Here is a 21090-nt window from a genome sequence, read left to right as displayed (position 1 = left end):
TATTTTTTTTTTAAAAAGAATAAAGGGCTATCCTACATAGACAGGGTGCAGAAAGCGTCCCAACCAGGGAAAGATATCCATTCACAAAGTGATTATACCTTCTGCCAACATCAAGTCTAACTCAGTTCATGAGTCCACAGGAAGACAGGTAGTTTTGGCAAACCACAGGAAGCTGACTAAGGCTAGATAGAAAGAGAAAGATGCTACACTAAGGGAGAGGGGAAAAAGCCCAGAAAGACTGGCTTTACCAAATGTATATAAAAATGCTCTGCATTCACTATGTAGAATACTAGCACTATGGTGCTGTGTAGAATACTGTTAATAATGATTGTGAGCTTTGATTTTAATCATATAAATTGTGTGTGACACAAATATTTAGCATATCTCATCAAGTACTTGTCAATCCATGGAATTTACGCTATAGTGACATCACTGGTATGAACAAATTATTATAATTATATTAAAACATTTTATGTGTTTTATTGTTATTGAAATCTTTGACACCCATGACTTGTTGAAAGTGAAGGTGACAGCTTGCTAGATAAATGGGGAGAGAGGGATCAGGGGGGCAGCAGTAAACCGTGACACCTCCTCCCCAGAACTGAACCCCGGATCTTTGCCAGCTCCATATCTTTTATGAGAGTAAGAGGTTTCGTTACTGAGCAGACAGCCTTTCTCTCCACAACTGAACTCATTTCTGGGCATAACTTCCCAGGATAAAGATTTCATGAAATAGGTTTAGAGTGATTAATTGCCTTATGGATCCATATTAGGGGGCTCGTGGTTGCGCAGCATAAAAACGTAATTAGTACCTGTAATAAATGTAAGTGTGGTTTGTCTGTGTGTTCTGCTGTAACTCCACAGTCAATTCCCACAGCCATATAAGGGTTATATGGTATGGTAGCCATCCATCCCTCAATCCAAGAAGAAGGTTTTGGTGTGGAACTGCAGAGGTTGGTTTCGAAGATATCAAAAGAGAGAATCACACCAAGAATGTTCTAGAATCTTGCAGAGGGTTCGATAAGGTGACATTCTAGGACATTCAAGAATGTTCTCAACTATTCCATTAACCTGTTGTGATGGTGATACATTCCAGATCAGAAGGGTGATGGCAAGATGCATGTGGCAGCAAACTTTTACAGATCAATTAGACTGAATCAAGGAAAAGTGAAAGCGATAGAAACTGAAATGTAACTGAAAGTGAGTTACTTGTGGTCGTGAACAGTGCATTAAATGGAATATTAGTGTCTTAAGTAATCTTAACATTTAATACCACGCCAAAATGCAAAAGAGGAAGAGCTATTGTCAGTTGTGAAAACAGATGCAGAGAGAGAAGCATTTTTATCCTCATAATGGAAGAGAATAAATAGACTGATAGAAAACTCAACACATGAACAATGAGATGAAATTGGAGAAGAGGTATGAGTGAGATGCTCAGCAATCAGGCATTAGAGGAACAGCTGAAGGAACAAGAATATGAAACTAATTATTTGGAGTTACAGTGAGTGAAGTTGGTGAAAGACAACAACTACAGGTGCAAGAATAAAACATTGGTGTACAAGAAGTGCAAAGTGGAAGAAGCAGAGATTACAGTTTGTGAGGTGAAGCTGTCTGGTATGACACCAATAAAGATTATAAAAAACACAAACACATTATGGTGCTAAGAAATTCCATAGAGAAACCTCAGGAAAATGTTGTATGAGTGGAAAAAAATTTGATTAGCACCACTGGAGTTGCCTCCACCCGAACTATTTTGTTATGTGACTGGAGAAACTCTGGAATCAAAATATTTTTGACAGAATATATAAAAAAAAGTTCAATGCTTGCTTTCGACTAACATCATTAGATGCTACTTCCGTGAACAGTGACAAACATCGATTCAGTTCTGTGTTTTCTATTAAAGGATAAGTCTACCACAGAGTGGAATGATTGCTAACCATTGCCAAATTAATCTTATATCTTTGCAAGTATATTTTATTGGCAATGAAGAAATGGAAGTCAATCAGTTTTGACAAATATAAGTTGATTGAGATGGAAAACATTGAGGAACAGTAGAGGATTTTACATAAGTACAGTCAAGTAGTTCACGTATTCAAGACAGCACTGGATCAAATGGTATCCATCGAGCATAAAGTTATGATTTGCGCTGATGGAAGACCAGTTGGAGAATATTGGAATGAAGCTGATTCTGATGCTGCTTATGAAGCTCGGATGAAACCAGCACAGCATTTTCTTTTTTGTAGTCATTTTTGACAGGAAACCTCTACATTGTTTTATTTCTTTTACTTTTTTATTAAATATGTAGCCTATGGCTGTCTGAGTGTTTATAAGAATATCACATAAAAATGTAAAGTAAATCAATCAAGAACTTTTCAAGATTTTTGAAAATAACTTTTCCCCTTTATGTGTTAGTATAGATGTACAGGCATCCAAATATACTTACATAAAACTGAATTTCATTTCATTTTAGTATGACTAAGATAATGTACAAGCACTTTTTACATCTAGTATAGGCTCAGGAATGTGATTTCAAATGATATAAATTAATTTCATGTTACTACATGCTGATAAGACAGATAATTATCCAAACGTGACTTATCAGTTGAACGAAGCACATTAAAACTCTCAAAGATAAGCAATATGTACTTAAGGCAGGAAGAGCTGATGAAATGCCAAGCAGTCATCATGGGTCACAAGCTGCTGTTGCTGTTTCTGTTAATAGGTCTTACCTGTGGTGAGTAAATTTAATGTCAAAATATCAGTTTCTGTCTGTCATCAACTACAGGCATATGACAGTGTGATCGTTTAAGGGTTCATTGTTAGAAGAATGGACAATTAGAGTTATAAAAGGAGTGTGTGTGTGTGTGTGTGTGTGTGTGTGTGTGTGTGTGTGTGTGTGTGTGTGTGAAAGAGAGAGAAGAGACATCAAAGCAAGAATGATTAGTACAGTGCAGGTTTAACTCTGGAAGAAGGTGGGAATGTGAGATTTTTACAACAACAAAAGATTTATATTGTAAGACTGAGTCATTGTTGACCTGATGATGAAAGCAACACATGAAGTCCAAAGAACCACAAGCCATATTCACTGATGAGGCTGTGCAGCAAATGGTCTATTGGTCATTTCTCACAGCTTAGCGTGTCTTCTGAGAAACTTGAAACCTTGCTGCTACACACCATTAAGACATGCTTGGTAAGGTCAATACTCTGTTATGTGTGGAACACTTCTCTGTGGTCGTTAGGCATTGATACATGGAATAAAGTGTCATTGAAATTGAACATAGACCAATGTTCAACATATTAAAGGGACCATTACAAAAGGCAATGGCTGATAAGGGAACCACTCTTCTGCATCATCTTGAACTAATTGACCACAAGTGAAATGCTGACATTTTAGGTTTTTCTTTAAGGTATCAGATCTGTCATAATCACTAAATAAGAGATCGGGACCATGAGGATGATGATCCAACATCTCCCATTGCAATGAATGCAGAGTGTCTAGTGTTGCATATGCACTGTGCATTCTTGAAACAAACCCACACCTTGTGACAATTTGCCTGATCCCTACCTTTTATAATGCATTGAAGGCTCTGTAAAGTGTCACATTAGTTTATTATCTCTGATATCAGTAACTCCAGGATACTGTAGGACAGGCTGAACATGACCTTCTAGTCACAGCAGATGACAGGGCCTTTTTGGCATAGCTGATATTGGATAGCCACATTCCTGATCCATCCTTTTTGCTACTGGTTAGAAATGGGGGCACCCTGTTCCATCCTTAGGTATTTTCCTGTGTGCAAATCTTTCTGCTCTTTGCCAAAGACTCAACGTACCTACAAAACACAAATTTCTAATACCCTAGTCCCTTATGCAACATCATGTGAATGAACCTCACACTAAATTTAAAAGAAAGAGGAGATCACCACATACAACTCAGTTGTACAGGGACCCAGCCTTACTGCCACACCCATCTACTATACTCGGAGGAAGGCTATGGTGATGGGATCTGAGAATGAGTATGGTTGTGAAATACACAATTATTTCTCACAAATTATTACACAGCCAACTGACAACTGATTTACATTTGTAAATGGCAATGCACTGGGGATTGCGTGGCCACAGTATATTTCACACTTGTCACACATCACAGGGCCCGAATACTGGTCCTATAGGATGTACATCCCCCAGTGTTATGAGTGTACTGTCCTCATTGCAGGCCTGTAGGAAAACTGCTGACTTGTAAGAGAATGGCTTTCTGCTTGACCCACAGGGTGCGATGTCTTTCATGAACACGAGAAAAGACACGAATGGCCCCAAATTACCATCCTGTGCACCTTGGTGAGGAGCTCACACTAAGCTTGATTTACGTGGTTTATGGCTTATGGAATCAAACTAAGGAATCCATTCCAATTGACCTACATGCTCCCATGTCTTTTGTAAACATGAGAAAACAATGCAATTGATGCTAAATTAATGTCCTGTGCACATTGGTGGGGAGCTCACAGTAGGCTCAACCCATGTGGTCTGTCGCTTGCAGAATCAGACCAAGAAATTTGCTGTCTTGATACGGTGGCTTAGTTCTCACTGCTTTATCTTTTCTGCGCCCATGTGCACTACACCACTGCCAAGATTTTGCATAATGATAAAGGTGCACACTGCTGGATGCTGATCACTGCTTGCTTTGAGCTGTCTGTGAAATGCCATTCTGTAGTTCATATATTTTATTTATGCATAAGTTTAATGAACCCAACAGAGACGCACAATAGAGACTTTAGTTATCAATAATATATTCCCCTTCACTATTTAAAACAGTCTGCCAATGCTGGGGTAACTCTTTGATGCCACAACTGTAGAAATCACTTGGTTTTGTGATGAAGAACTTGTCAAGCCATGTTGAGAAGGCATTTTCATCCAGAAAGGAAGTTCCTTGAACCTAGTTTGATAAAGATCCAAAAAGGTGAAAATCTGAGGGTGCGACATCAGGTGAATGAGGTGGCTCTGGAATGACTTCCCAGTCCAATTCCAGTATATCATTTTTGTCAGTATATCAGAATGCAAGTGGGAGTTACTGTGGAGTAGCATCACTTCAGACACTCTTCCTGCTCATTGTTCTAGGATTGCATCTGCAAGATTTCTCAGTTGTTGACAATTAATGTCAGCAGTTATGGTTATACCTCAGGGAAGCAATTCATAGTACACCACACCATCACTGTTCCACCAGATGCAAAACATTATCTTCTGTGGATGTGCACAGGTCTTTGTGCACAGAGCTGTTTCTTTGTTTGGACTCAGACAGTTCTTTCTTTTCCTTATATTAGCATAAATACATAATTTCTCATCACCAGTGAATGTGGAGGTAGGAACTGTTAACGTTGTTCACAAGGCAATTAATGAGGTGCAAGCAGAGAAGCAAATATGGCCACCCACTGATTCTTGTGATTTTGGCTTAGTGCATGCAGTACCCGTACACCTGATTTTTGAACCTTCCCCATTGCAAGCAGATGTTGAATGATGGTGGAATGATCACAATTCATCACATCTGCTAGTTTTTGAGTACACTGATGTGGATTGTTGTGGATTAATGCGTTTAAAAGATCTTCATCAATCCGTGAAGGTCTTCCCAAATGTGGAAAATCACTTGTCAAAACAATTTTCCTTAAAATCAGAAAATCATTTTCTTGCCATGCTCTGTCCAATGCCCATTATCCCCAGAGAAAATGCAAACGCTTCTAGCGTCTTCCCCTCTACTGAGCTCAAACAGAAGAATATTTAAGAAACGTTACGATTTCTCCACTTAACATACCATTTCTAGCATCTACAGTTCCACTCACTGCCTCCAATTACAATACATAAACTCAAGTAGCATCAGTGACCTACAAGTAGGAAATGATAACCGATAAATAAACCCATAGCAAACAAAAATGCTACAAACTTATGTGTCAACCTAATATTTTTGCATTGCAACTGCCATGAGTCACATCGATTGACAGTGCACATATAGTTCTTTTCTTTCATGTACTTGTCCACATTAGAATTTCTTGTCGCTTCATTCTGCCCTACTCTATTTGAGGTTTACGTGGAAACATTAAGGGCAGTCAGTGATGACTAATTGCAGTCACTAAAAGCTTCAGTAAGAACTTCTCTAAACTGACACAAAGATAGGAAACACTGTATATGCAAGATAGCAACTCTATGGAGAACAGACTGCCTCTGTATATATTTATTCCTTGTGGAGTTACTGTCAAGGGAAAATGCTAGAAATATAAGGCACCAGATTAGAATCAATAGCTCCAAAACCTCTCTTGAAGATTCTTTTTACTTGTATTCAGTGTTGTTATAATTCATTAGTAGAAGCAAATTTCCCTTTCTGTTGTTTATGTAATAAAACTGAAACATCATGCTTGACTATAAACTTGCAACTTCCATAATCAACAATTTTTACATGGATTACAAATGTGGCTAAGCTTAATAGAGTAGTTAATGAGAGGCATGGCTTTCATTGTGACCATCATAAGTCTAACAAAACTTCAGATGTGGAGAATTAGGGATCATAATTATCCGTATGCTTAAAAAACAAGGAAGTAGTATAGTCTAAATAGTTTATATTTAGTAGCCAAGTTTCTTTATTATAGTGGTAGCAGACTCCAACTCATACGCAGAAATGGCATTTATATGGTATTCATCCCTTGACTATAAAATTATTCTGTGCTTTATTTATTGTTACCTGCATTGACTGCAAGTAAAATAAAATATTATCCTGAAAGAAACAACACAGTGAAATCAATAGATTTTTACTCATCAAATAGCAGCAGCATTGGGCAGCAGATAGACACACTGAAAGTAGACTACTGATATTACTAAGCTATCAGTCAAAGTCCTTCAGATATAAATCCAATAACATGCAGGCATTCAGCTTGGTAAGAAGGTCAAGTGTCCATTCATTGTGGAAAGCTGACAAAGTCAGATAAGGAGGAATATTCTGAAAAAAAAAAGAGCTGTAAATTCTTCCATCCCAGTGTGCTTCAGTTGCATGATCATCTAGATCCATACTCTGCAAACCACTGTGAAGGGCATGCAAACTGTACTTCACACATATTAGCTTTTCTTCCTGAGGTATTTGCATTCAGAGTGTAGGAAGAATGACTGTTTAAATGTCTCTGTGCCCACTGTCATTAGTTCATGAGGTCTACAAGGGTGATTTGTGCAGGCTGCAGTATGTTCTCGAAACTCTGTAAGAAGCATTCATGAGATGGTTGATGTCTATCTCCAGTATCTGCAAATTCAGGTTTTCCTACATTTCTGTGACGATTTCTCGTGAGTGAAACGAATGTGTGACCATTAGTGCTACCATTCTGTACATAAATTCAATTTCCCATGATAGTCCTATTTGGTATGGATCCCACAAACTTGAGCAATATTCTGAGATGGAATGTATGAATGCTTTGAAATAATCTCCTTTGTTGACTCATTGTATTTTCACATTATTCCACCAATAAAAAAAGTCTGCCACATGCTTTACCTTTGATTGAACCTCTCTGATAATTCCATTTCACGTCCCCACAAATTGATAATCCGGGTGTTTGTGTGAGTTGTCTGATTAAAATTGTAATTAATTGATATTGTAGTGATAAGATACTATGTGTTTGAATTTTGTGAAGTGCACATTTCACATGTCTGAGTATATAAAGTAAATTTTTATCTTACTTTGAAATCTTATCATGTTCTGACTTCATAACTGTGCAAATGTGAAAAAGAATTAACATCCTCGCTAATTGATACCCAAAAACAGACAGTAAACAAATTTTTGACCACAATGCTGCAAACCCAGTTTCTTTAACAGTTTTGCTTTAATGTATTAATTATGATTTACGATATTGATTGAAGCAGAACAAATGAATTTAAAAAAAGTTAATTCATTTCTTGTGCTTCAATCATTATTGTAGATAAAGAAGAAAAATTTTAATTCATTTCTTCTGCTTCAATCATTATCGTAGATAAAGAAGAAACTTGAATGTCTCAGAGAAAATGTAATTATAAGATCTAGAACTATGATTTGTTTCAGCACGTGAAGAGAGATGGGAAATAATTCCTGGAGGTGATGGAAAATTGCATTTGGTTGACCTGAATCGTGACACTGAACTTCTTGCTGTAAGTGACAGTGATGTGTCTTTCCGCCTTTACACACAGTAAGTAGGCATACACCTACAAACAAATGACTGTAAACATTGCACTTGGTGCCATTACTTACAGGAATAGTTACATGTTTTTGTTTCATCACAAGAAATTGTAGAATGGTCATTTTGACATCCTGAAAAGCTATATTCAGTATATAAATAAAAGTGAAGATAGATGACCATTCATCTGTTACTGGCTGTAGCATGAAAAAAACATAACTGGAGAATTTTATTAGATTTTAACGTGCTGCATTTTTTTCTGTTTTAAGTACTCACACTCAAACACATGTCAACAAACATCCAAACACCATGGTCATAAGTGTGTGCTTGTCATTTTTATTTGTAGTTTTCAAATAATGAAAATGAATTCACATTATCATAATACATTTCCAGAAAAAAATTTAGTACACCCCTTTAGAGGTTTCCAATTCATTCAAGATTTAGTGTTCCAACAGTGCATATGGAATACGTGAAATGATTACTTTAATAGATCAGTAGTAGAAGTGGTTCTGAGTGTATGGTGTAGCCTCTACAAGCAGCAATGCAGGAACTGACACTGGCATCCAGGCTATCATACAGACGATGAATACTGTCATGGGACACATTATGCCATGCCTGATCAACCTGTTCACATAGTTCTGTAAGAGTTGTTGGTTGACAAGTCACACAAGTCACTTCTCGTCCCATCATATCCCACACATGCTCGACTGGAGAAGTTCAGAGATTGTGCTGGTCAGGGCAGTTGCTGCACATTTTGGAGAGCATGTGGAGTTTCCCCAGTGGTGTATGGGTAAAAATTATTCTATTCAAACAAGAACGGCAAAATAATGAGTTATAACAACATTCTGCATGTACAGAGTACTGGTAAACACACCTTCAGAAACATCAAAGGTGACCAAGAGTTGTTGCTTATCTCACCCCAGACCATAAAGTCTGGGGTGGGCCCAGTGTGTTTTGGATGAATGCGCTCCATGACACATCCCTCACCAGATCTATATTGTACAAGGAAATGACTGTAACCTGCTTGCAGATAGAATCTGTTTTCATCACTGAAGACCCTGGCATGCCATTCCATCTTCCAAGTGATCCTCTGATGGTATCACCCAAGTTGTTCATTTTGATGCTGTGGTGAGAGTATAATACGGGCTAGAGGTGTGCATGCCCATAGTCTCACTGCTAATAACCAGTTCGTGGCAATTGTGCTACGGTGTTACTATCTGCCAATGCTGCCCTTACAATATGACAATCCTGGCAGGAATCAGCGTTGCGTGGATATCCAAAACCTCACCTATGGTGTGAAAATGTTCACATGACCACTTATACCAGGATCATCACTTGCAAGGCCACAATTTGACTTCCTTCAAACTCACTCATTTGGCTATAAGAAGCATGATTGCATCTCCTTGGTATGATTCATGCTTGCTTCACAAGTTTGCACCTCACTGACTCTTCTGGCTGTGAGCATTCCCTATTAAAGTGTAGACACAGACGGAGATCTGATAGCTATGACGCTGCATAGCAGCCTGGATAGGCTGCATCCATTTCACATGACCAAACCACTTTAATCTCAATGCAGTAAGCCTTTCCTCCATGTCACTTCAACGTGCAGATCTCCTTATGTGGTCCCTTCTGGTATTATCTCTCCTTGTCTTTTGTCGAGCAGATCTAAGGAATAATGTTTCACAAGCTAGTAGTTGATTTATGTGTCTTTTGGTTGTGATAGAACTCTCCAAACTATAGGACTTGATGAGTGTTCTTCTTGTTGAAGTTGCATGTGATGTTGTGGTATTCTTCAGTCTGAAGAATGGTTTGACACAGTTCTTCAATGTAGCCTGTCTTTTGTAAACTTCTTCATCTCTGAATAAGCACTGTAACCTATGGTCATTTGAACATGTTTATTACAGCACCACATTCTAAGGCTTCTATTCTCTTCATGGTATTTCACGATATAATTTAGATCTGACACTAGAAACCAGTCATCACTGTCCAGACATTCATGTGGGGTGACTTTTGTGCCTCTTACTTTTTCACCCAAACGTTTATCCATTAATATATAGTCAATAGTTGTACTATTTGATCCTAAATATATCTGTTGATCTCTGACCTGCTTTAAAAGTGCATATTTCTTACTGAAATGTTATTGTTCTTGCAAAAAATGTAGGACATGTTCTCCATTAATATTCCTTGTTCCATAGCCAAGTCCATCACCTCCTCATAACCAGATCTGCTGTTCCAACTTATGCATTCATATCTGTATTATCATATTGTTTTCTTGTTGTACCTCCTCTTTTAGTTTTTTTGTAAAATTCTTGTTTCTGTTCAACACTGCTCTTTCTTTGAGGAGGATACACTTGAAATATTGTGAAACTAGTGTTCACCATGCTTGTTCTCATTTTGATTATTCTACCACTAATAAAAGTAACTTTAGAGACAAAAGCCTTATTCCTGAGAAATACCAACCCACTCCATTTTGTGCCTCCTTTAGTTGGCCATACCAGTAAAGACTGTAATCACCTCTCAACGATTTTGAACTAGTGCCTTTTCATTTTGTTTCACTGAGCTCAAATATATGATTCTTCCTTTTCTTGATTATGTTCAATATTTCCTCTGTCTTTCCTCTCATGCTTATCACATTAAGAGATTCCATTCTCCATTTGTAACTGTTTTTACATCCAGACTGAGTGTTGTGTCTTCTATCAATATTTCTTATTACACTCCCTGGATATGCGTTGCCTTCCAGAGGGTGATAACTCATTCCCAGCCCACAAGAAGTTGAGTTCTTTTCTCATTTGCATTTCCGTGGATGGTTGAAAGCAATAGAAATAGCCACTCTTCAGATGGTTTGCTAAGCCTAAGAAATCTGAGGATTTTCTGTTAGCTTTAACTACTTTAGTATTTGAAGATCTCTCTTTGCCATGAAACTGTAGTTCCTTCCTGCATTAACTCCCAAAATCAACCCTAGCAAATTGTAGGGTACCCCACCGACAGTTTTTTGCAACTTGAGGTCATAAATTTGATCAACATTATTTTGTTTGTATGCTTCACTCACCACTGTTATTTATTTCTACATAAAAAGTAGCTGGAATATCTTAACTGTTCAGGTAAGTCTCTTGTTTTCTATCTGTGACAGTAAACTCAAATTTAACTGCTAGAATCATTCACTCAAAAATTTAAAAGTTTATTATATAAATATGAGAAAACTAAGGATCACATAGTTTGTCTGAAGAGGTGCTATGTATGTCAGTAGACCAACATAATTTGGCACTCATAGATTTCCAAAAATGCTCATTGAGGGGTATAGGGACAGTTCAAGCTCCTGCAAGAGTTCGAAAGGGAAAGAGGAAGGTACTGTTCAGACAGAAGCGGTTTCAAGTCTCTCTATGAATATTGACATAACCTATACCTTGAAGTTTTATAAATTCAATTTTATCATCACAGTATACATGCCAGTAAGAAGACATTGTTGTTGTTGTTATTGTGGTCTTCAGTCCTGAGACTGGTTTGATGCAGCTCTCCATGCTACTCTATCCTGTGCAAGCTTCTTCATCTCCCTGTACCTGCCGCAACCTACACTCTTCTGAATTTGCTTAGTGTATTCATCTCTTGTTCTCCCTCTACGATTTTCACCCTCCACGCTGACCTCCAATAATAAATTGGTGATCCCATGATGCCTCAGACATGTCCTATCAACCAAACCCTTCTTCTAGTCAAGTTGTGCCACAAACTCCTCTTCTCCCCAATTCTATTCAATACCTCCTCATTAGTTATGTGATCTACCCATTTAATCTTCAGCATTCTTCTGTAGCACCACGTTTTGAAAGGTTCTATTCTCTTCTTGTCCAAACTATTTATTGTCCATGTTTCACTTCCATACATGGCTACACTCCATACAAACACTTTCAGAAATGACTTCCTGACACTGAAATCTATATTCGATGTTAACATATCTCTCTTCTTCAGAAATGCTTTCCTTGCCATTGCCAGTCTACATTTTATATCCTCTCTACTTCAACCATCATCAGTTATTTTGCTACCCAAATAGCAAAACTCCTTTACTACTTTAAGTGTTTCATTTCCTAATCTAATTCCCTCAGCATCACACGACTCAATTCGACTATATTCCATTATCCTCGTTTTGCTTTTGTTGATGTTCATCTTATATCCTCCTTTCAACACACTGTCCATTCCATGCAATGCTCTTCCAAGTCCTTTGCTGTCTGACACAATTACAATGTCATCGGCGAACCTCAAAGTTTTTATTTCTTCTCCATGGATTTTGATACCTACTCTGAATTTTTCTTTTGTTTCCTTTACTGTTTGCTCAATATACAGATTGAATAACATCGGGGACAGGCTACAACCCTATCTCACTCCCTTCCCAACCACTGCTTCCCTTTCATACCCCTTGACTCTTATAACTGCCATCTGGATTCTGTACCAATTGTAAATAGCCTTTCGCTTTGGAATCCAAACTGATCTTTCCCGAGGTCGGCTTCTATCAGTTTTTCCATTTGTCTGTATAGAATTTGCATTAGTATTTTGCAGCTGTGACTTATTAAACTGATAGTTCTGTAATTTTCACATCTGTCAACAACTGCTTTCTTTGGGATTGGAATTATTATATTCTTCTTGAAGTCTGAGGGTATTTCGCCTGTCTCATACAACTTGCTCACCAGATGGTAGAGTTTTGTCTGGACTGGCTCTCCCAAGGCTGTCAGTAATTCTAATGGAATGTTGTCTACTCCCGGGGCCTTGTTTCGACTTAGGTCTTTCAGTGCTCTGTCAAACTCTTCACACAGTATCATATCTCCAATTTCATCTTCATCTACATCCTCTTCCATTTCCATAATATTGTCCTCAAGTACAATACCTGAGAATATTTTACCCACAACGCTGATTAAAGAGATACCTCTGTAGTTGTTACAATCTTTTCTGTTTCCATGTTTAAAGATTGGTGTGATTACTGCTTTTGTCCAGTCTGATGGAACCTGTCCCGACTCCCAGGCCAATTCAATTATCCTGTGTAGCCATTTAAAACCTGACATTCCACTGTATTTGATGAGTTCTGACTTAATTTCATCCACCCCAGCTGCTTTATTGCACTGCAATCTATTGACCATTTTCTCCACTTCCTCAAATGTGATCCTATTTCCATCATCATTCCTATCCCATTCTACCTTGAAATCTGAAACATTACTGATCGTATTTTCACCTACATTGAGCAGCTCTTCAAAATATTCCCTCCATCTGCCCAAGGCATCCACAGGATTCACCAGCCGTTTTCCTGACCTGTCCAAAATACTTGTCATTTTCTTCTTACCTCCCTTTTGAAGACTGCTAATTACACTCCAGAATGGTTTTCCAGCAGCTTGACCCATAGTCTCCAACCTGTTTCCAAAGTCTTCCCGAGATTTCTTCTTGGATGCTGCAATTATCTGTTTGGCTTTGTTTCTTTCTTCAACATAACTTTCTCTGTCTACCTGAGTTCTAGTATGTAGCCATTTTTGATACGCCTTCTTTTTCCTTTTACAGGCTGCCTTGACTGTGTCAGTCCACCAAGCTGTTTGCTTCATCCTACTTTTACACACTACTGTTCCAAGACATTCTTTAGCCACTTCTAGTACTGTGTCCCTGTACCTTGTCCATTCCTTTTCCAGTGACTGTAATTGACTACATTCAACTAAGTGGTACCTTTCTGAGATCGCTGTTATGTACTTGTGCCTGATTTCCTTATCCTGAAGCTTGTTGAAAGGAAAGTGCGAGTATTAGTTGAGGACCAAGTGGATGAAAATCAGTGTGGGTTTAGGTCTCTTAGAGGTTGTCAGGAACAGATCTTTAGCTTACGGCAAATAATGGAGAAGTGTTATGAGTGGAACAGGGAATTGTATCTATGCTTTATAGATCTAGAAAAGGCGTATGACTGGGTTCCTAGGAGGAAGTTATTGTCTGTTCTACGAGATTATGGAATAGGAGGCAAACTTTTGCAAGCAATTAAAGGTCTTTACGTGGATAGTCAGGCAGCAGTTAGAGTTGACGGTAAATTGAGTTCATGGTTCAGAGTAGTTTCAGGGGTAAGACAAGGCTGCAACCTGTCTCCACTGTTGTTCATATTATTTATGGATCATATGTTGAAAATAATAGACTGGATGGGTGAGATTTAGATATGTGAACACAAAATAAGCAGTCTTGCATATGCGGATGACTTAGTTGTGATGGCAGATTTGATTGAAAGTTTGCATAGTAATATTTCAGAGCTATATCAGAAATGTAAGGACTATGGTATGAAGATTAGCATCTCCAAAACGAAAGTAATGTCAGTGGGAAAGAAATATAAACGGATTGAGTGCCAAATAGGAGGAACAAAGTTAGAACAGGTGGACAGTTTCAAGTACTTAAGATGCATATTCTCACAGGATGGCAACATAGTGAAAGAACTGTAAGCGAGGTGTAGCAAAGCTAATGCAGTGAGTGCTCAGATACAATCTACTCTCTTCTGCAAGAAGGAAGTCAGTATCAAGAGTAAGTTATCTGTGCACCGTTCAATCTTTTGACCAACTTTGTTGTATGGGAGTGAAAGTTGGGTGGATTCAGGTTACCTTATCAATAAGGTTGAGGTTATGGATATGAAAGTAGCTAGGATGATTGCAGGTACTAGTAGATGGGAAAAATGGCAGGAGGGTGTCCACAATGAGGAAATCAAAGAAGAACTGGGAATGAACTCTATAGATGTAGCAGTCAGGGCGAACAGGCTTAGATGGTGGGGTTATGTTACACGCATGGGAGAAGCAAGGTTACCCAAGAGACTCATGGGTTCAGCAGTAGAGGGTAGGAGGAGTCGGGGCAGACCAAGGAGAAGGTACCTGGATTCGGTTAAGAATGATTTTGAAGTAATAGGTTTAACATCAGAAGAGGCACCAATGTTAGCACTGAATAGGGGATCATGGAGGAATTTTATAAGGGGGGCTATGCTCCAGACTGAACGCTGAAAGGCATAATCAGTCTTAAATGATGATGATGATGATGATATCCTCAAGTACATTGCACTTGTATAGACCCTCTTATACTCCTTCCACTTTTCTGCTTTCCCTTGTTTGCTTAGAACTGCATTTCCATCTGAGCTCTTGATATTCATACGAGTGGTTCTCTTTTCTCCTAAGGTCTCTTTAATTTTCCTGTAGGCAGTATCTATCTTAACCCTAGCGAGATAAACCTCTGCATCCTTACATTTGTCCTCTAGCCATCCCTGCTTAGCCATTTTGCACCTCCTGTTGGTATCATTTTTGAGACGTTTGTATTCCTTTTTGCATGCTTCATTTACTGCATCTTTGTATTTTCTCCTTTCATCAATTAAATTCAGTATTTCTTCTGTTACCCATGGATTTCTACTAGCCCTTGTCTTTTTACCTACTTGGTCCTCTGCTGCCTTCACTATTTCATCCCTCAAAGCTACCCATTCTTCTTCTGCTGTATTTCTTTCCCCCATTCCTGCCAATTGTTCTCTTATGCTCTCCCTGAAACTCTGTACAACCTCTGGTTCTTCCAGTTTATCCAGGTCCCATCTCCTTAAATTCCCACCTTTTTGCAGTTTCTTCAGTTTTAATCTACAGTTCATAACCAATAGATTGTGGTCAGAGTCCACATCTGCCCCTGGAAATGTCTTACAATTTAAAACCTGGTTCCTAAATCTCTGTCTTACCATTATATAATCTATCTGATACCTTCTAGTATCTCCAGGCTTCTTCCATGTATACAACCTTCTTTTATGATTCTTGAACCAAGTGTTAGCTGTGATTAAGCTATGCTCTGTGCAAAATTCTACCAGATGGCTTCCTCTTTCATTTTTTACCCCCAATCCATATTCACCTACTACGTTTCCTTCTCTAACTTTTCCTACTCTCGAATTCCAGTCACCCATGACTATTAACTTTTCGTCTCCCTTCACTACCTGAATAATTTCTTTTATCTCATCATACATTTCATCAATTTCTTCATAATCTGCAGAGCTAGTTGGCATATAAACTTTTCCTACTGTAGTAGGCATGGGCTTCATGTCTATCTTAGCCACAATAATGCGTTCGCTATGCTGTTTGTAGTAGCTTACCTGCGATCCTATTTTTTTTATTTATTATTAAAGCTACTCCTGCATTACCCCTATTTGATTTTGTATTTATAACCCTGTATTCACCTGACCAAAAGTCTTGTTCCTCCTGCCACTGAATTTCACTAATTCCCACTACATCTAACTTTAACTTATCCATTTCCCTTTTTAAATTTTCTAACCTACCTGCCCGATTAAGGGATCTGACATTCCACGCTCCGATTTGTAGAATGACAGTTTTCTTTCTCCTGATAACGATGTCCTCTTGAGTAGTTCCTGCCTGGAGATCCGAATGGGGGACTATTTTACCTCCGGAATATTTTTCCCAAGAAGACACCATAATCATAATTTAACCATACAGTAAAGCTGCATGCCTTCGGGAAAAATTATGGCTGTCATTTCCCCTTGCTTTCAGCCGTTCGCAGTACCAGCACAGCAAGGTCATTTTGGTTAGTGTTACAAGGCCAGATCAGTCAATCATCCAGACTGTTGCCCCTGCAACTACTGAAAAGGCTGCTGCCCCTTTTCAGGAACCACACGTTTGTCTGGCCTCTCAACAGATACCCCACCGTTGTGGTTGCACCTACGGTACAGCTATCTGTATCGCTGAGGGAAGCAAGCCTCCCCACCAACGGCAAGGTCCATGGTTCATGGTGGGGAGGAAGACATAGCCCAAAAATTAAAAAGTAATTAAAAGCTTGATTAATAAGAGATGCTGCAGACTCAGAGTATTAGGGAATTTTAGCACAATTTATTACAATATATTATTGATGAATATAGTATGGAATCATTTATTGCCCAAATTTGGACTATTCAGATTTATCAAATTCTGATCAATGATGGAGGCTCCAGGCAGACAGCCATTAACAGTCTACTTAACAGCTTACAGAATGTTGTTAGTTCCCGGCCAAATAGGCAGTGGTATAAAAATACATCCATATAAATGAGTTTCAAGTAATGAAATTAAACTACTTATAAAATTATTGTAAATTATGAAGTAGTCTGTCAGTAGAAACAAAAACATCTAATATCTGTGGAAAAAGACAAATTATCTAGTCCACCTATGTCATCTAAAATACTGCATGCTGTTTCAAAAGGTAGCATTCATTTCCATTGTCATTATCAGCTGTGCTGAGTTCTGCCTCCTGGGGATGGGTACTGGCTAGCCCATCTGCCTCTTTGTAAAATTTTCGCAGAATACTCTTGCAAATTCTATGCTATTATAGTGCAGGTAAAATACTTTTGTGGTTGATAGTCAGAAGCAGAGTAAGTGACACTACTGTGAGCAACGGCACTCTGTTCTCAAAATTTCAGGCATTTGTACTGAATGGACAACACAATGAGCAGATGGAATTCAATTATGATCGTATGAATATTTCTCACGATTGATCAGGGTGTTCAAGTGCCATTTATAAAGTTATTGTGTGATTGCCTGTCTTTTCTTGACTAATAAGCAACAGAGGCTCCCTTTAAAAACCCTGGACACAGGAATAAACCTATTCACCAAATGAGGAGGTATTAAGTAATATATGCCTCATACTTGGTTCCCTACTCTTTGTAGATTACTAGCCTGAGAAACCCTATGTTGTCTGCGTATTTATTTATTCCAATCTTCTGTTAGTATTCCCAACTCCATCCTCTCTCCTCTCTCCTCCTTCCTCCTCTCTCTGTCATCTCCTCCTCCTTCCTCTCATCTGCAGCTCATGGTCTAGTGGCTAGCATTGCTCCCTCTGGATCATGGCGTCCCAAATTCAATTCCCAGCTGTGATGGGGAATTTCTCTGCCTGGGGACTGGGTGTTTGTGTTGTCCTCATCATTTCATCATCATCATTATCATTTGTGTCAGTGGCAAGATTGAACTGTGTAAAAACTGGACTGTGTAAGAACTGGGACTTGTACGGGCACTGATGACCGCTCAGATGAGCACCCCAAAAGCAAAACATCATCATCATCCTTCCTCTCTTTATCCACCTCCTCCCCCCCCCCCCCTCTCTCTCTCTCACCCTATCTCTCCATGTCCCCTGTCTTTGCCCATCTCTTCCTCCCACTCTCTCTGCTCTTAGCCTCCTCCTCTCTATCTCTCCTCCTCCTCCAAATATCACTCTGTCCATCTTCTGCCTCCTCTCTCAAGTAAGTAAAATGTGTACCAAGTTTTGCTGAAATTGACCCAGAAGCTTAGGAGGAATTGTTGAACATATGCGTTCGTGACATTTGGGGGAAGTCAAATGAAAACTGAACACTGACCAAAACAGAACTATGGAACAATTCCATTCAAAAGTAATCACCACATGCTTTATGTCATTTATCCCATTGGGAGATGAGATGATCAATTCTGTTGATGATGGATCCACAACTGCACCCTCTCTTGCACTTTCTCATCTGACTGAAACCAACATACATGCATGTCTTTCTTTCTTGAGCTCGCCACAGATGTGAAAATCACATGGTGAAAGATTCAGGGCATGTTGAGGTGTTTCCCAACCAAATTGCCTTGGTCTGATTTGCAGTGTGTAAGCAGCGGTTATCATGCTACAAGATGATTTCATCTGACAGCATTCGGACAGCCCAAGGGCAAATGACAAAGCCAACAGCAGAAACATCACACATCTTCCCCACAAAAGGAATCCAAAGCTCTTCATGAAAGTTCCAGAATGATCATGATGACCTTCTTCTTCAACTCCAATGGCCCTCTGCTTGTCAAGATCCTCAAGCATATACCATAATTAATGTGCAGCACTAGGAGGACACTTTACAGAAACTGTGATGTCTCATAAAGTCTATACACCCAGGAATCTTTCCAGATGGAATCATCCTGTTGCATGATAACACTCACCCCCAGACCACCAATCAGACAAAGACTGTGCTTCAGCAGTTTGGTTGGGAAACACTGCAACATCCTCTGTACAGCCCGCATCTTTCACCATGTGGTTTTCACATCTTTGGTGACCTGAAGAAAGATGTGCATGGGCATCAGTTTCAGTCAGATGAAGAAGTACAAGAATGGGTACTGTTATGGATCCACCAGCGGCCAGAGGCGTTCTATAAACCGTGAATTGATCGTCTCATCTGCCATTGGGATAATTGTCTTAATGTATGTGGTGATTACTTTTGAATAGAACTGTTCTATGTTTCTGTTGTGGCAGGTGTTCCATTTACATTTGACTACCCCATATATATTACACACTCATATGCCTGATTCTCTGCAGAAGTACTCAAAGTCAACTTAATACAGGACATAAACTCCAGAAAGTCAGTTTCAAAAATTTTTTCTCCACCATTCCTTATCCACAGCCCTGTTTCTCGTGGTAGAGGGGACTCTTATTCTCACAGTATTTTTATACAAGTAACAAGTCATTTACCCAAGGGCAGTATTTAGGGTGTGTGACGCCCATGAGCAGTAATTTATTTTACACCCCCCTTTCTAAAATTCAGCATTGCTATTCATTTATGAACTACCTTACAGTAACACTCTGCAATTATTAATATGAATTTTAAATTTAACGAAGTATTTAAATAACATATAATACAAAGCATATGTGCAAGTTCAGTACTCAAATACACTCCTGGAAATGGAAAAAAGAACACATTGACACCGGTGTGTCAGACCCACCATACTTGCTCCGGACACTGCGAGAGGGCTGTACAAGCAATGTTCACACGCACGGCACAGCGGACACACCAGGAACCGCGGTGTTGGCCGTCGAATGGCGCTAGCTGCGCAGCATTTGTGCACTGCCGCCGTCAGTGTCAGCCAGTTTGCCGTGGCATACGGAGCTCCATCGCAGTCTTTAACACTGGTAGCATGCCGCGACAGCATGGACGTGAACCGTATGTACAGTTGACGGACTTTGAGCGAGGGCGTATAGTGGGCATGCGGGAGGCCGGGTGGACGTACCGCCGAATTGCTCAACACGTGGGGCGTGAGGTCTCCACGGTACATTGATGTTGTCGCCAGTGGTCGGCGGAAGGTGCACGTGCCCGTCGACCTGGGACCGGACCGCAGCGACGCACGGATGCACGCCAAGACCGTAGGATCCTACGCAGTGCCGTAGGGGACCGCACCGCCACTTCCCAGCAAATTAGGGACACTGTTGCTCCTGGGGTATCGGCGAGGACCATTCGCAACCGTCTCCATGAAGCTGGGCTACGGTCGCGCACACCGTTAGGCCGTCTTCCGCTCACGCCCCAACATCGTGCAGCCCGCCTCCAGTGGTGTCGCGACAGGCGTGAATGGAGGGACGAATGGAGACGTGTCGTCTTCAGCGATGAGAGTCGCTTCTGCCTTGGTGCCAATGATGGTCGTATGCGTGTTTGGCGCCGTGCAGGTGAGCGCCACAATCAGGACTGCATACGACCGAGGCACACAGGGCCAACACCCGGCATCATGGTGTGGGGAGCGATCTCCTACACTGGCCGTACACCACTGGTGATCGTCGAGGGGACACTGAATAGTGCACGGTACATCCAAACCGTCATCGAACCCATCGTTCTACCATTCCTAGACCGGCTAGGGAACTTGCTGTTCCAACAGGACAATGCACGTCCGCATGTATCCTGTGCAACCCAACGTGCTCTAGAAGGTGTAAGTCAACTACCCTGGCCAGCAAGATCTCCGGATCTGTCCCCCATTGAACATGTTTGGGACTGGATGAAGCGTCATCTCACGCGGTCTGCACGTCCAGCACGAACGCTGGTCCAACTGAGGCACCAGGTGGAAATGGCATGGCAAGCCGTTCCACAGGACTACATCCAGCATCTCTACGATCGTCTCCATGGGAGAATAGCAGCCTGCATTGCTGCGAAAGGTGGATATACACTGTA

The 21090-nt window shown here is 40.0% G+C and overlaps 1 protein-coding gene across 1 annotated transcript in view; it reads left to right on the top strand.

Annotated features, from left to right (window-relative positions):
• Positions 1-2640: 2640 nt before the first annotated feature.
• LOC124620007 (lipase member H-like) overlaps positions 2641-21090 on the top strand; it is a 45846-nt gene continuing 27396 nt past the window's right edge. Inside the window, exons 1-2 of the mRNA XM_047146672.1 lie at positions 2641-2734; positions 8060-8183. Of these exons, the coding sequence (XP_047002628.1) occupies positions 2641-2734; positions 8060-8183 (218 nt within the window). The remainder of the gene's footprint in view (positions 2735-8059; positions 8184-21090) is intronic.

The sequence above is a fragment of the Schistocerca americana genome, chromosome 6, assembly GCF_021461395.2.
Source record: "Schistocerca americana isolate TAMUIC-IGC-003095 chromosome 6, iqSchAmer2.1, whole genome shotgun sequence".
Lineage (NCBI taxonomy): Eukaryota > Metazoa > Arthropoda > Insecta > Orthoptera > Acrididae > Schistocerca > Schistocerca americana.
Note: the sequence above shows the minus strand (reverse complement) of the source record. Positions and strands in the feature narration are given on the sequence as shown.